The sequence below is a fragment of the Bison bison genome, unplaced genomic scaffold, assembly GCF_000754665.1.
Source record: "Bison bison bison isolate TAMUID 2011002044 unplaced genomic scaffold, Bison_UMD1.0 scf7180017864371, whole genome shotgun sequence".
Classification (NCBI taxonomy): domain Eukaryota; kingdom Metazoa; phylum Chordata; class Mammalia; order Artiodactyla; family Bovidae; genus Bison; species Bison bison.
Window position 1 is genome coordinate 15,033,108 of NW_011494943.1, and position 15,127 is coordinate 15,048,234.

Consider the following 15,127-nt stretch of genomic DNA (forward strand, 5'->3'; position numbering starts at 1 on the left):
CTTCATTTTTCTTTCGCTGTCTTTACTTCGGTTCGGTTCAGTCGTTCAGCCCTGCCCGACTCTTTGTGACCATGTTTACTCACCTGGCACTGTATTGGAGTGGGCTGTGTGTACTCAGACTTCCGAATCTGGTGCATAAGTTGTTCATCAAACCCAAAATGAGCAAAACTACTTCCTGGTCTAGGAGGTGCAGCACCAGAGACCTAGAGACAAAGATGACTTGCAGGAATGACTTGTACTTCAATATAAATAGCACTAGAAGGTCAACAATATTTACCTGTAGCTCTCCAGTGTTTAGTTGGAATATGAAGAAGTGAAAACCTAAGTCTATACCTAATAGCTTACAATGTGTGAAAAGGTAAAATTCAAATAATAACGGACCTAAATCTCGCATTAAAAAAACTCCAAAATAAATATTTCTGAGATAATGGTCAGGTTATTTTAAATGATTACGGGCCCTGAAATCTCTTCAATCACAATTAATTTTCTCATAAAAAATAAACAGAAGTCAGGTTCAAAAAACTGGAAAAAGTCAATATATTTTTTCCATGTGTATAACTATTAACCAAGTGGTAGAAAAAATAAAATTTACTCTAGAAATAGAGTGCAAATGAGGTCCAAATGCAGACACACCTATAACCCACTGGTTACAAAGATACTATCTACTGCTCCAATCTCAGTCATGCCTGAAGAGACAGTGTCCTGCTTAGTGCAGATGCAGACACTGCAAACGCTGAGTGTCTGAACTGTACCCAGGTGAGGAATGGGGCTCCACCTCCATGCTGACGCCAACAGTGCTAAGCTTTCAATGCTTCTGGGGTAATGCTGCTATTTCCAATCAGTGTTTCACTTAAAAGTTTTTTTTTTAAGGGGTATTTCTTAGAAAACAGACAAGTACATACACACACACAAAACCACTCAACCACCTACCCCTCAGGAAACAAGTTCAAACATCACGTAGCAACTGGTATGGCCAGAAAGTTGTCCACACCAGAGCAGACATCATTGTACTATCCGTATGTTTCACTTAATCTCTAGCAGCACCTTAAACAAATGTGGTCAAGGTACAACCCAAAGCTTTTTAGTGGACAGTTTAAAACTATTATTCTGATATTAGTGCATGCATATTTTGTAAAGTTGTTAATTTCTTCATCTAATTAGAAAATCGTGCTGTATATAATGTGAAAAGCAAGTGCATCTTAATCTTGAAATATTTTAAGACTTCCCATATTGTTCACATCAGTTAATCTTGTCTCCTCTTTCTAAAGATGGGGACCACTTGCCTTTAGCCCACCCAAAACAGTTCTTAATTAGCACATTGCTCTCATGGCAATCAGAAACACTTACTGATTAGTTTTAAGGTCATATGACCTATTGTTCCAACACAACACACAGTTAAAAAAACAACTACACAAAGCTGACTGAACACATACATATAGCAACTCATGTGTATACATAAAATAAAAAAAATCCTATCCTAAAATAGCTGTAAAACTAAAACAGTAAAATCAAGACACAGAGTCCAAGGGGTCTAATTATTACTCTACCAAAGACAGTTCAAGGACTTTTGGAGAAGAAATTCAAGATTATTTCAGTATGGATAAGCAATAATACTAACCCTGAACTAATTAATTAACATTAATATGAATCTCTGCCTTACTAGCTGACTTACCCGAAGGTTGAGCTTATGCCGGAGATCTATTAGCTGCTGTGGGGTGAGGTTGGTTATCTCTTCATGTTCATTGTAAAAATTTTTCTCAAATGGTGGATAGTCAATCTGCAGGTCCAATTATTCAAAGTTAGTCTAGAATTCAAGATTCGATCCTGTAAGTTTGATTTTAATGCAAAATCACCTTTCACAAATACTATACAAGTAAAGCCATAACCAGCTAGAGAGAAAAAAGGAATTCACTTATTCATGACACAAATCCTCAAAGTACAACCAGAACTTTTTCCCATTCCTGTTTGAACAGCCTTGATGCAGACTAAGGAATCTCTAATGCCAAAGGACTCAGATATTCCACCCTGTAACATGTAAATATGCTTTCCGGTAAGCTGTTCACCTAGATCTAGGCCTCTGATAATATTTCTAAGGAGTTCCATTCTTTTTAAAAACACGGAAATGTTTTTGTTAACTTAAAAAAAAATGTACTGTCGGGCATTTCCAATTCCAAAGAGGGAAGAAGTCATTTCTGCTACTCCTCTCATAGCTTACTGTACCAAGAAAATGAAACACTAGCATATCACCACATACGAATCTGGCTAAATGATTCTCTTTCTGACATGATATGTCTACAACAAATCTATTTTTTTTTAAGGAGAACTTAAGCATTTGATAGGTGGTCAAAAACTTCATAATTCTAGATATAGCTTAAAATTAATTATCGTTCTATGGTACTATCAACAAAGAGAAAGAACTAAGTTCTCCTTTAGCATTATTAACAGGACCTTTTATTATGCTCCCCACAATGCTGCACCAAGCCCTTTTCTTCAGTTCTCTTATCAAAACAGAAGCTCTATGAGGGTAACAATTTTTGTCTTAACAAAAATCTACAAATATCGAAGTTTTTTTACACACACACTTTTTTTCCTTTGGTTTCCAAGCAAGAGGGGGAAAAAAAAGAATGTGAAGAAAGGGTATTCTTTCTTCATTTCTGGTCTCTCCTGGCAGACTTCTCATTACATTAGGACAACCATGGGATATACCCCAGGCAGGATGAAGTTTGAGTACTCTGTCAAGTATCTCAGATATCTTATTAGACAACTATTTCAAATACTTGTACTTGTTTCCTTATTATATTTTCACTCTTTATCACGGATGCAGCCTCCTAGATAGATTTCATTTAGGTAGCTTCATTTGCCACATGTAAAATGCCAACTGCTTAAGTGGTTAACAGCTGCGCAAAAGGAAAATCTAAAGAACTGAATATAACCCACACTCTAGTCTAGACCAGTAGCTCTCAAACTTTTTGGTCTCAGGTACCCTCTACACTTAACAGAAATACAATGAGATTTGATTTTAAAAATGGTTATTATCTACCGTTATTTATTGTATTAAAAAAAGAAAATTTTTAAATTTATAATTCATGTTAAAATAACAAACCTCATGACACTTTAACATATATGCTTTAATAAAGATAACTTTTATTTTATAATACTATTTCACATTTTTCCAAATCTTATTATTTTCTATTGCATTCAAATTGTTGCAATGTGTTGTTCTGATTAAAGCCAAGGAAGAAAACCTGGCCTCCCAAAGATATGTAGTTGGAAAAGGGAAAAAGAATATTTATTAATAACCTTTTCAGATGCTTGCAGACTTTTACTCTTGACACTACACTCAACCTTGACAGGTACACATTTCTTAAAGGTTATTTTCATTGTGTAATCCAAAACCATATGGACGAATTTTCACATTTTGTCACACTATAATTCATGGGTCTATCCTGCACTTTGAATGGGGCCTTTACTCATGCATGATTCTGTAACATCATGCATTGGCTCTCTGAAAATACTGGTTCACTGAGATGGCTTGAAGATCATCCAAGACATTTCACTGTGTAATTAAAAAAATACACATTTCATGGCTGATTATCAACAGACTTTAAGGATTAGAAAGCTGTCACCTATAGCCACCACCCTGAAAGCACCCAATCTCGTCTGATCTTGGAAGCTAAGCAGGATCAGGCCTGGTTAGTACTTGGAAGGGAGGAAGCTGTCAAACTCACTGTGATGAATACAGTGTCCCAAATTCTAATTTCTGCATGAAAACTTGAGTCTCTATCACTGACAAGAGACACTTTTGTTTTCCTTGATGTGCCATTCATTTTCTCAAGTGAAAATGGTGTCCCATGAAAAAAAAGCAGCTAGCTCAGTTCACGGGAGAAGGCAATGGCATCCCACTCCAGTACTCTTGCCTGGAGAGTCCCATGGATGGAGGAGCCTAGTGGGCTGCAGTCCATGGGGGTTGCTAAGAGACAGGACTGAGCGACTTCACTTTCACTTTTCACTTTCCTGCATTGGAGAAGGAAATAGCAACCCACTCCAGTGTTCTTGCCTGGAGAATCCGAGGGGCGGGGGAGCTTGGTGGGCTGACGTCTATGGGGTCGCATAGAGTCGGACACGACTGAAGCGACTTAGCAGCAGCTCAGTTCACAACTTGAGCACTTAAGTGTCTTTCTTTGAGACAACTGTCATATCTCGGCATGCAATAAAAATGTTTACCTGCCCTTTCCCATTTTGTCACATGGAATGTAAGAGTAATGTAAATAATTTTTGTTTCATCAAGGATACTCTGACGTGAAGCTGGCTTCTATTTTCGGTACTGTGACAGTCAGGCAGAGAAGAAGGCAGTGACCACCGGGACAACGGGCACCACTGTCCCGATTCAGGCTAAGGTATCAGCATTGCCTTCAGCCATCAGTGCCGATGCCGACGCAGTGAAGACGGCAAATCACCTCAGCATTACCACGAAAACTCTTTTGACTCTGTAGACTCCGTGCAAAGACCCTTCTAGGTGTCCTTGGACCACACTCTGAAAACCACTGCTCTAGATCTAGAATCACTAGGGCATGCAAGCTCTAGTCTGATATTTAACCTGGATGAAATACTGATTTTTTTCCCCCAAGTGAGTACACAGATATCCTCATTTCCTTTTCCTGATTTAAGAACAGCCTTTCATCTGCCCCAGATCTGGGAGAAATAGTAAAGATTTACAGCAATTAAAAAGCAAATGCAGGTCCAGGGACCCACAGTTAAAGGAAGATGGTAAGTGATGGTATGGAAAACAAGTACAATTGCTTGAATACAATTTTTCATTTAAAACTGAATGTGAGCAAGAGACTCAGCTGTACCTTGAATAGTACAGGCTACAAAGTCTCAACCATTCAGTCACCTTCTGATTCAATCACTTGGCAAATACGACAAAATTCCAAAGAAATATTCTCATGACATAATGAGGAGTACGAATCAGAGGAGTACTCTGATATTGGGAAAATCTAAATATTAAAGCTGAAGAAAACTGCATCAGCTTGAAAGAGAAAACTGCATCAACTTGAAAGAGTCAAATTCAGCAATACCATACCTCTGAATGATCAATGGGAGGAAGAGGATCAATGATTTTTTTTGAAGGTGCAATTGGATTTCCATCACTGTCATATTCCAAATTATCTTCCTCCTCCTCTTGAACCACACCAGCAGTTGGATTCTCTGCCATATACCGAAAATAAGCTTCCTGCAGGAAAGCACAAGATCATAATCATACCCAAGTATAACAGAACATTTTTGCTCCTGTAATTAGTGCACACAGTGTACCAGATGACTGCATAGTATACATACCTACCCAGTAAGATAAGACTCTTACTAGCAATTCCTTTAACAATAGCAGTATTCAGAGGGACAATCAGAGGAAATGAGACAGTTACTACCCTAAAGTGATTTAGGTTGCTTAACAGAAGACTTATAAAACTGTCAGTTCCACAGCCTTCCTGGGGTGGAGTGTCTACTACCTACCCTGCTGAGAGCTGTGGAACACATGCTGTGGCTTTACCAATCCAAGTTTGGAAGCTGACACTGATTAGAAGGGTCACCAACCTAGAAAGGGCTCACTCTGGGTCCCTTCTCTCCATCCCACAACTGAATGGGGAAAAAATACTAAAGGACTGTCATTTAATGAATGTTCCATCTTGAAACACAAGAATCACAAACAGAACCCTTAGAAACAGGTCAAGGTTAGGTGTTACGAGAGGTTGTCTATAGATCCCACACTATTCTACTTTTTGATTTATCAGAATAAACATTAACTTTGGATTAAAAAAAATCACGCTGAGTAAAGCTCATCTTTATTTGTGATATCGTACTTGACCAAAATTTCCATCTTCAACATGGGGGAAAGCCACATGAATCTTTATATTACCAACTGGTCACACAGGTAGAAAAGGAGCAAGTCAAATGACATTCCCTGCTGAACGTCAGGAATGGCCATTTCAGTGAAGACAAGCTCTAGCTTGTCCCCAGGACAGACTTTGTGGGGTGAAAGTAAAAGATAGAAATACTGCATAGGAACTCACTTGGTCATCTTCCTCTTCAATGTCATCTCGAATACCCCTGGAAAAACAAGCGGAGAAACAAACTTCCCTGCAAATGTTCCACATACCCAGCTCCATACTTATAGCACATTAGTGTTGAATTCCATACAGGACAGGAACTCTCAACACTAACAATAACAAAGTAGCAGTAAGCACACTGGAAGCCATCCATCCACCACGCATGTCTGATTTCACACTATAAGCTGCAGTTTGCATTTCTTTTGAATGGGATGATGTGGTACCCCTAGAAACATCAAATATATCAATACTAACAAGAATATAGGGAGTAAAAACTTGTGAAGAGATACCCAAGGGCCCTAGCTTTGTATATCCCACACAGCAAACACAATGCAGTTGTGAAAAGGATTCTGTATTAAAAGCAGAAACAAGAAGAACACCTGCATTTGGTATACACTAAAGATGGTCACAACTGCCTTAATGTGCCCCAGAGTTTTTAGCTCTGAGTAACTGCATTCAGCCAAAATCCTCAGGGACAGGGAGAAAAACTACATCAACTCTTTTTAAAATCTGGGACTAAAACAGTTCATGTGGAGAAGTGGACCTTCTCCACTTGCATCTCTCAGGAACTATGAAAGTATAGTTACTTAATTCCCACAACCATTGCTTTTTAATCAGACTTTCTGCCTACCCTAGAGCACTTGCTATTCCTAGGGCAAGCAACACCACCAGTGGAGGGTAGCTGGAAGGGAACACAACACAAAATAAGCACCCAAGCGAGGGCAGACCCTCCGTCTGGCACAGGAGCCTTGGGGAGGGGCTGAGCACTGACTGCCAAGCAGAGGGCAAAGTCCAACCTGCCTGCCTGTGCTTGGTAGCAAAAGCCTTAAGAAAAGTATATTCAGCAAGGGAAAGAGGAGAATTCTCTTTCCTAGAAAATAAAGTATTTCAAGCTCTGACTAGATGCTAAAGCATGTCACCCTCAAATCAGATTTTATTATTTATTAATAATATAGTTTTTTTGTATATAATTACGGTTACATCTTAAAAATCAATCACATATGCATAAACCTATTTTATATTAGTTATGGGGACAAAACTCAGAAAAATGAACCCAAACTAGTAATGATGCTCTCTTGCTTCCCTAAAAACTATTTACAGTTGAATACCAAAGAGAATGCAAATGCAGTCATCTCTATTACCTACAAAAATATTATTTAAGGTAATAACTTTAAGTCAGGACATTTGTGCAGTTTAATTTTTCTTTATAAACTTTGGGGGAACAGGCTTTGCAATAATGTAGCAATTGTCATGTAAACTTTCTGAAGGAGAAGAAAACAACTTACTTTACGTTTTTTCTTTCCTTGTCCTTTTCTTCAAGCCTCTTCATGTCTCTAGCCGCCTGATCCTAATGAAACAAAAGGCCGTATGGAATCACCAACTAAAAACACTGAAAGGAAAATTTCTTTATAAAGAATTTTTAGATTCAAACAAGCACCATCACAGTTTTAGCTATGCATTTTGACAACTGCACTGATGCAAATTGTTTTTTGACAATTATTTTTTAGAGAGAAATACCCATGTTCTAAAAACTTGACTATATATGCAGATTCCATAGTTTTTATCTGCAAATATACCATGTGTGGAAAAATTAGTAAAAATGCTTGATTGACTTTTTTTTTTAAAGAGTGCCATTGCCTTCTCCATAATTACCAAAGGGGCTAGTAAAAAAATGCAGATTTCTGTATCTGGCTCTAGAAAGGTGGTTCTGAGCCTTGGGTGATTCTATCCCCCGTGGACATCTGGCAATATCAGGAGACATTTTTTGGCGGGCACAACTTGGGGTGGGGGCAGCTGTTACTAACATCCAGTGGGTGAAGGCCACAGATGCCTCTAACCATCCTGCAACGCACAGAACAGCCCACCAGAGAACTACCCAGCCCTAAATGCCCTTAGGGTGAAAACCTTGCACTAAGTAAACTGCAGCCATGAAATCAAAAGGCGCTCGCTCCCTGGAAAGAAAGCTATGACCATATTAAAAAAGCAGAGACATCATCTTGCCAACAAAGGTCCGTATAGTCAAAACTACGGCTTTTCCCATAGTCATGTACAGATGTGAGAGCTGGACCACGAAGAAGGCTGAGCACCCAAGAACTGGTGTTCTGAACTGTGGTGCTGGGGAAGACTCTTAAGAGTCCCTTGGATTGCAAGACCACCAATCAATCCTACTGGAAATCAACCCTGAATATTCACTGGAAGGACTGATGCTGAACCTCCAATACTTTGGACACCTGATGGGAAAAGCTGACTCACTGGAAAAGACCCTAACGCTGGGAAAAGCTGAGGGCAGGAGAAGGGGACAACAGAGGATGAGGTGTCTGGACAGACAGCATCACTGACAACGGACATGAGTTTGAACAAACTCCAGGAGACAGTGAAGGACGGGGAGCCTGGCATGCTGTAGTTCAGGGGTTCAAAGTCAGACACGACTTAGCAACGGAAAAACAACAAATAAATCTACTAAATCAGAACCCTTTGGGGTGGACTTACATGTCCACCCCACTTACATGTGAAATACATGTACTTTTCCCATTTTTCATAGGTAATTTTTATATAGCAAATTGATAATTATTGATCTAAATTAATTCTTTGCTTTATACACATGAAAATCAAGGGTAGAAGAATAAACTACTTTTCGCCAAGGTTAAAACGCATTCTGCTAACTGTTTTTTGTTGTAAAGCAATGTGAGTTTTTCTGACTTCTTTGATTTGGATTAATGCAATACCTTGGCAACAACACTCTCCCCAAGATCAGATAACATCCAATCTCTCCGTCCGAAAATCAGCAAAATGCCTTTGGATACTACAGCAGAAAATATCTGGAAGAATGATGTTGTATCAAAAAGATTTAACCTCCAAACAGCTTCAACTACTTGAAATTCCAAGCAAGAGAATTTGGACCATTCTTGGATACTCCTACTCAAAAAGGGCTATGCCAGTTTGCACTACCAAAAATTAAATCTAAATTTAAACCTCAAAAATCAAGAGTTGATTTTTATTCTAATTCATCACTAGGGATCTGAAAAAATAATGAGAAACACAGCCCTTTGGGAAATGTCCATGTATCAAGAAGATTAAAAAAAAAAACCTAAACCAATATGTATATGATATCTCAAACAAAACAAACCATTTATCCATTGCCTTTACTTCTAGAAAGAATCATTTAACACACTGTATTTACAAAATTGCTACCATCTTGCAAAGCACAGGTATGTTCTGAGTAGTTCTGGTAAGCATTATGCAGAAATACACAACACAAGAACTCAGATGCTGAATGATACAGCAAAAAGAACATGGGCTTTGGAGTTGAATCCTGGCTCTGCTACTTTTTAGGTATACACTCTTTGGAAAGTAATTTATTCTAAATCAAAGGTGGGAAACCCAAAATACTCAATGGGTAGCAATTTCACAATGAATGAAGTGAGGCAAGATAAGGAAAGTTCTATACTTCTGACACGGACATGTTTTGCTTGCATTTTACTAAGTTGTTTTTGTTTAGCTGCTAAGTTGTGTCCGACTCTTTGTGACCCCACGGACTGTAGCCCTCCAGGCTTCTCTGTCCATGGGATTTCCCAGGCCAGAATACTGGAGTGGGTTGCTATTTCCCTCTCCAGCAGATCTGCCTAACCCAGGAATCAAATGCACATCTCTTGCTTGGCAGATAGATTCTTTACTACTGAGCCACCAGAGGAAGCCCTGAATATTCTAAAGAAGCATGCTCTAATTTTTCTTTTAAACACATAGCCCTGAGTTTTATTTTCGGATATTTGACAACAGACCCACACTCAGGAAATCTACTTCTCCACTATAAGAAAATTATAACACAAATATGACGGTAAAAGGCTCTAAGCGATGGCCTCAGTGTCAAGAAGACAACAGGGACTGATGGGCGAAGTAGAAAAAGCCTGCCTTGCCCAAAGCAGGCAGTTATTTTGTCAGCAACAGCCTGTTTTGTGCCACACACGAATGCAGTCCCAGTCCTGCCACATTTTTCACTTTTCAGGAGACTGATCTTTTAGACAAAAATCTCCGGATCTTAAAAAATGTTGGCTCCTATTTTTAAAAAGCATCGTTTACACCAAACAAAACCACATCTTTACTGGATTCTTTTCCCCCCCTGCTTCCTCAGAGGAGAGATGAATTCTGGCTGAAGACTTCAGGTAACAAGTAACTGAGGAATCTAGAAGGACTTTACTTCATAAACAATGAAGCGACAGTTTCTGAGTAAGAGGAGTAATATGACAAGAAACACGCTTCAGCCCAATTACTCTGTAGCTGTCCACTACATGAATAGGAGAGCAGAGAGCCTAAAGAAAGGAGGGAATTAATTTAGACCAGGTAAGAGTTAAGGTAGAGGGGAAGATGACCATAATGGAAACAGAAACAGATACAAGAGATACTGCAAAGACTGACAGAAGCTGGCAAATGATGAGAGGAAGGCAGTACTATGTTCTGCAAGAGCTAGTTCTCAGGACTACTAAGCAAGAAAAATCAGATCTGCATCCCAGCCCTGCCACACAGTACCAATGTGGTTTGGAGAAGTGATCTGGATTATCTCAGGGTTCAGTTTTTTTTATCAGTTAAGAAGTTTTATATAGTTTTTCTGCCTATTCACCTTTGTTATTCTGAGGAATAAATAAAGCAAGACATGAACATGCTTGATCAGTTACTAGAAAAAAAAAAAGAAGGGACTCCCCCAGCAGTCCAGTAGCTAAGACTCTGCCTTCCAATACAGGGGGCACAGGTTCCATCCCTGGTCAGGGAACTAAGATCCCACATACCACACAGCAAAAAAGAAAAAAAAAAAAAAAAGAGAAAGAGAGAGAAAACCCAAACAATAAATGAAAGAGAAGAAATCACAACAACCACAAAAAAGCCATAAGAGAATACTATGAACAATTAGATGCCAACAAATCCAACAACCTAGAAGAAATGGACAGCTTTCTAGAAACATGCAGCCCACCAAAACTGAATGAAGAAGAGAAACAGGTAAACTGAACAGACCGAACATAAGAAATTAAATAAAATCTATAATTAAAAAACTCCCTACAAACAGAAGTCCAGGACCAGGTAGCTTCACTGGGGAATTCTACCAAAAATACAAAGAACTTACACTGATCTTTCCCAAACTCTTCCAAAAGACCACAGAGGAAGGAACACTCCCAAAGACATTCTGTGAAGCCACTATCACCCTGAAACCAAAACCAGACAAAGACACTACCAAAAAATAAAAGTACAGGCCAGTATCTTTGATGAGTATATGTGCTGTGTGCTATGCTAAGTCGCGTCTGACTCTTTACGGCCCCACGGTCTATAGCCGGCGACTCCTCTGTACATGAAATTTTTCAGTCAATTACTGAGTCACTTTTTGCTGTACAGAAGAAATTAACACAACACTGTAAATCAACTATACCTTAATAAAATTTGAAGGAAGAAATTAAAGCCAATTTGGGAATTTTCTGGCAGTCCAGTGGTTAGGACTGTGCTTTCACTGTGGAGAGCCAGGGCTCAATCACAGGTTAAGAAACTAAAATTCCACAAGCTATTTATTGGGGCCAAAAAAAAAAAAAGTTAAAGGGACCAGGGGAACACATCCATGTAAAAATAGCCAATATGTTTCTAGAAAAGCAGAGCTGAAACTAAAGAGAGACTATGGATCTAAAGATATTAATTTATTCACACAGAAGTTAATTTTGGAAGTGGGTGAGGTCACTAAGGAATGTATAAAACCTGAAGACAGCACATTAATAAAGAGAACTGTAGCAGAATCATATGAGAAACTGGAAGAGAATCACAAGAATGACAGATAACAGTCACATGGCTAGGTAAGGACTTTTTTTTTGGTGTAATCACATGGTTGTTGTTTTTTAAGAGTTATAGACATAGAAATACCAATAGATGAAATGATATGTCAGAGATTTACTTTAAATAATGTAAAAGGGGGTGGGAGGTGTCAGATAACAAAAGACTGGCCAAAGTGTTACCTGATAAAGCAGGGTGAAGGGCATATGGGAACTCATCTTATTATTCTACTTTATGTGTTTGAAATTCTTCATGATACAAAGTAATTAAATAGAAAAGTCAGAGACATGGGAGAAAAGAAAAAAAATACAAAATCACAAAAAGCCTAGTGAGAAGAGTTTTAAGGAGGGAGAGGTCACAAGTCTCATTTTCTACAGCAAGGTCACGAACATGGATAAAAAGAAATAAACACCAGAAGTATGCAATACAGAATCTGTAATTTTAGCAAATTCCTTAAGTTTAATTATCTTACATAAATATGTATTCAATAAAAGCTAGATTGAGTAAGATAGTATTCACTCCATTTAAGACTAAACCAAGAATTATTAAAATAGAACATACCACACACACGCACACTTGAGCCACTATGTTCAAGGGCTACAGTTCACATTCCTAGGCACCAATCATCTCTGAAAATGCTACAGGGCCATGGAAGTATATTTAAGAAACTATGGAATACAAGAGCAAAATTCTCTCAACAAAGGGCCAATAAACAAATTCTGAGGACTGAAGCACTAGGTTAATCTGACCTGTTTCTAATTGCTAAAGATGTTAACGTAACAGAGTTGATACTTGCCTCCACTTCAGCCATGAATGCCTCTAAGGGATCATCATCACTGTCAGAGTCTACTGGCTTGGAATGGAATTGCTGGCGGGTAGGTGAGTTCTCAGCAGGAATGTAAGGTAAATCAACGTTGCTAGAATCTTCTTCCTCATCTTCAAAATATCTGAAAATTAAGATTCATGATTGATAAAGTGAATGTTTAATTTGGGGGTGGGTGAATCTTTCATTTAACAAAATTTTTATTATGGTATGTATGTTACCATTAACAGATTTTGGTCCTTAGGCTTAGGACTTAAAGTATCATTTGATATATGCCAAATTCTAATATGGCAAAAAAACCACAGCAGATTCTCCATTTCAGTACTGTCTGCTAAAAATTACATTTCTAGTTCTGTCAAAAGGGATGAGTTTCCAATACAAAATTATCAACAGCATATCACTGTTGAACAGATACAGCAAATATTAAAGCATGCTATGGAAAAAATACTTTTGTATGAAATATCAAAAGCCTAGTTTATTTTTCACCACACTTTAAAAACTTTTAGAGATTAAATTCATAAGGCTAGAGATGTTCTTAAAAAGTTCTGGGCTATTTTCTAAGAACCAACAAAAAAACTTCTAGAATTGAAAATAAATGCTCAGGAGTATAGCCATTATTTTATAACTATAAAAGGAGAATAACCTTTAAAAACTGTGAATCACTCTGTTGTACACTCAAAACTAATATAACATTGTACACGAACCACACTTCCTCACCATACTGTGTTACGTATTCAGAAAACAACTTCAACATCTGGAAAAAGTACCACTTTCCCTCTAACAGATATCCCAGAAAAGAATATTGATATAGCTATACACTAAAACAAAACAAAAATACTGTTTAGAGCTTATCTCAGAATTAAATGAAAGAGTAATACAACAGAATATTAAAGAGATCAAAACTACAGTCTAAACTTCAAAGCATTTCAAGTCTTCATTTTAAAAGCTCTAACCATTCTTACATGCTATACACACACACAAATGCATATTTCTCTATACAATAGTTTCATTTAATGTATCCCTGAGCTGGTAAACTGGTCTCTAGAATAATGATCCTGGACTTTGCTAAATCTTAAACACTTACTTATGAACTTAATTGCTAAATAATATACCAATTTTTTAAAATGCTGCTAAATATGTTAAAAACTGTGATCTTGAAGGTTAAAAAAAAAAAAGCTCAACAGTGTAACGACCAGGCTAGAAATAATAGCAATACAACATTTCTTTAGATCTGGCAAAAAAAAAAAAAAAAGAACTTAAAATCTGTAAAGAATTAGAGCTCAAACTTTCAAACCCCAGCTTTTCAACAATCACTTTATTAGACAATCAAGTTACAAAAGGTAACTGGTAAATATGGTTCCTGAGAACTGTGAGCAAAAATCTGAGATTTTCCTACCACTATAAGATGTTACAACACAACAGTTTAACAGTTTTAAGGACTTCGGTGTTGAGTCAAACTATGTCTCTACCAGTTCTGATAACTGCCTGTGTTTACCAAACAACTTCTATGCTTTAAATAAAAAACTTCAGTGAAGAACATCAAAAACCATGTAAATTAAATAATTCAATTTTAAACAAAACACTTTAGCCATATTTAGGTTTCAATGGCCTCAAATCCATTTTGGAACAAGGAAAAATAAAGGACCACACAAGTATTATATTCCTTGGGAATGAGTGAATGTAACAATTTAACTTGTTAGGAACAATGCAATTCAGTGAGATAACCAATTTAAGAAGTCGCTATTATTTGAGAAACAAATGGTTTCTTTGCTTCAATTTTTTTGATGGAATGAATACCTCAAAGACTAACCTTGCTAAATTACCAGATATTATTACCACTTACGCATTTTCTTCATCGAAGTTGGCCCGTTTGGAACCAATTTTGTAGAAAGAAGGGAGCTGGGGTGGAGCCGACTTTCCAAAGCCAGAAGCAGAGCTGGCTGCCCCAAAGGCACTATGGGACTGCTGCGGGAGCTTCGGCTCCTCCTTCTTGCCAGCACTGATGGCAAAACCGCCAAAGCCAAAGCCCCTCTTGGTGCCGGGGCCACCTTTATTCCAGTTCATGGTGTCAGGGACTGATCTGTTAGGAACAAGACACATGGACAAATTTAACTTTATATAAAAGTGAACAGCCCACTGATGTTCATGTCTCTTCCAACCTTTACCTACAATTTTAAACATTTGCCTCTCAATTAAAATTTTAATTTTGGTACAAAAAAGATTGGCACAACACTGTAAATCAATTATACTTCAATTAAAAAAATTTTAACTTTGGACTTCAGATATGCAATATGCTAACCTCAGATACGCAGATGACACCACTCTTATGGCAGAAAGTGAAGAGGAACTAAAAAGCCTCTTGATGAAAGTGAAAGTGGAGAGTGAAAAAGTTGGCTTA

At 37.8% G+C, this 15,127-nt stretch overlaps 1 protein-coding gene across 2 annotated transcripts in view; it reads right to left on the reverse strand.

The window, feature by feature from the left end:
* Nucleotides 1-15,127, reverse strand: part of DDX42 (DEAD (Asp-Glu-Ala-Asp) box helicase 42) — a 35,686-nt gene that overhangs the window by 11,173 nt on the left and 9,386 nt on the right. The window contains exons 2-8 of one of the 2 annotated variants that reach the window (XM_010856424.1): nucleotides 14,573-14,809; nucleotides 12,703-12,853; nucleotides 7,391-7,452; nucleotides 6,069-6,105; nucleotides 5,084-5,233; nucleotides 1,673-1,777; nucleotides 84-203 (exon numbers count right to left, since the gene is read on the reverse strand). In XM_010856424.1, the coding sequence (XP_010854726.1) occupies nucleotides 84-203; nucleotides 1,673-1,777; nucleotides 5,084-5,233; nucleotides 6,069-6,105; nucleotides 7,391-7,452; nucleotides 12,703-12,853; nucleotides 14,573-14,793 (846 nt within the window). In that variant the 5' untranslated portion in view covers nucleotides 14,794-14,809. Of the gene's footprint in view, nucleotides 1-83; nucleotides 204-1,672; nucleotides 1,778-5,083; nucleotides 5,234-6,068; nucleotides 6,106-7,390; nucleotides 7,453-12,702; nucleotides 12,854-14,572; nucleotides 14,810-15,127 lie in introns of those variants that run through there. The other variant, XM_010856425.1, reaches the window with a different exon arrangement.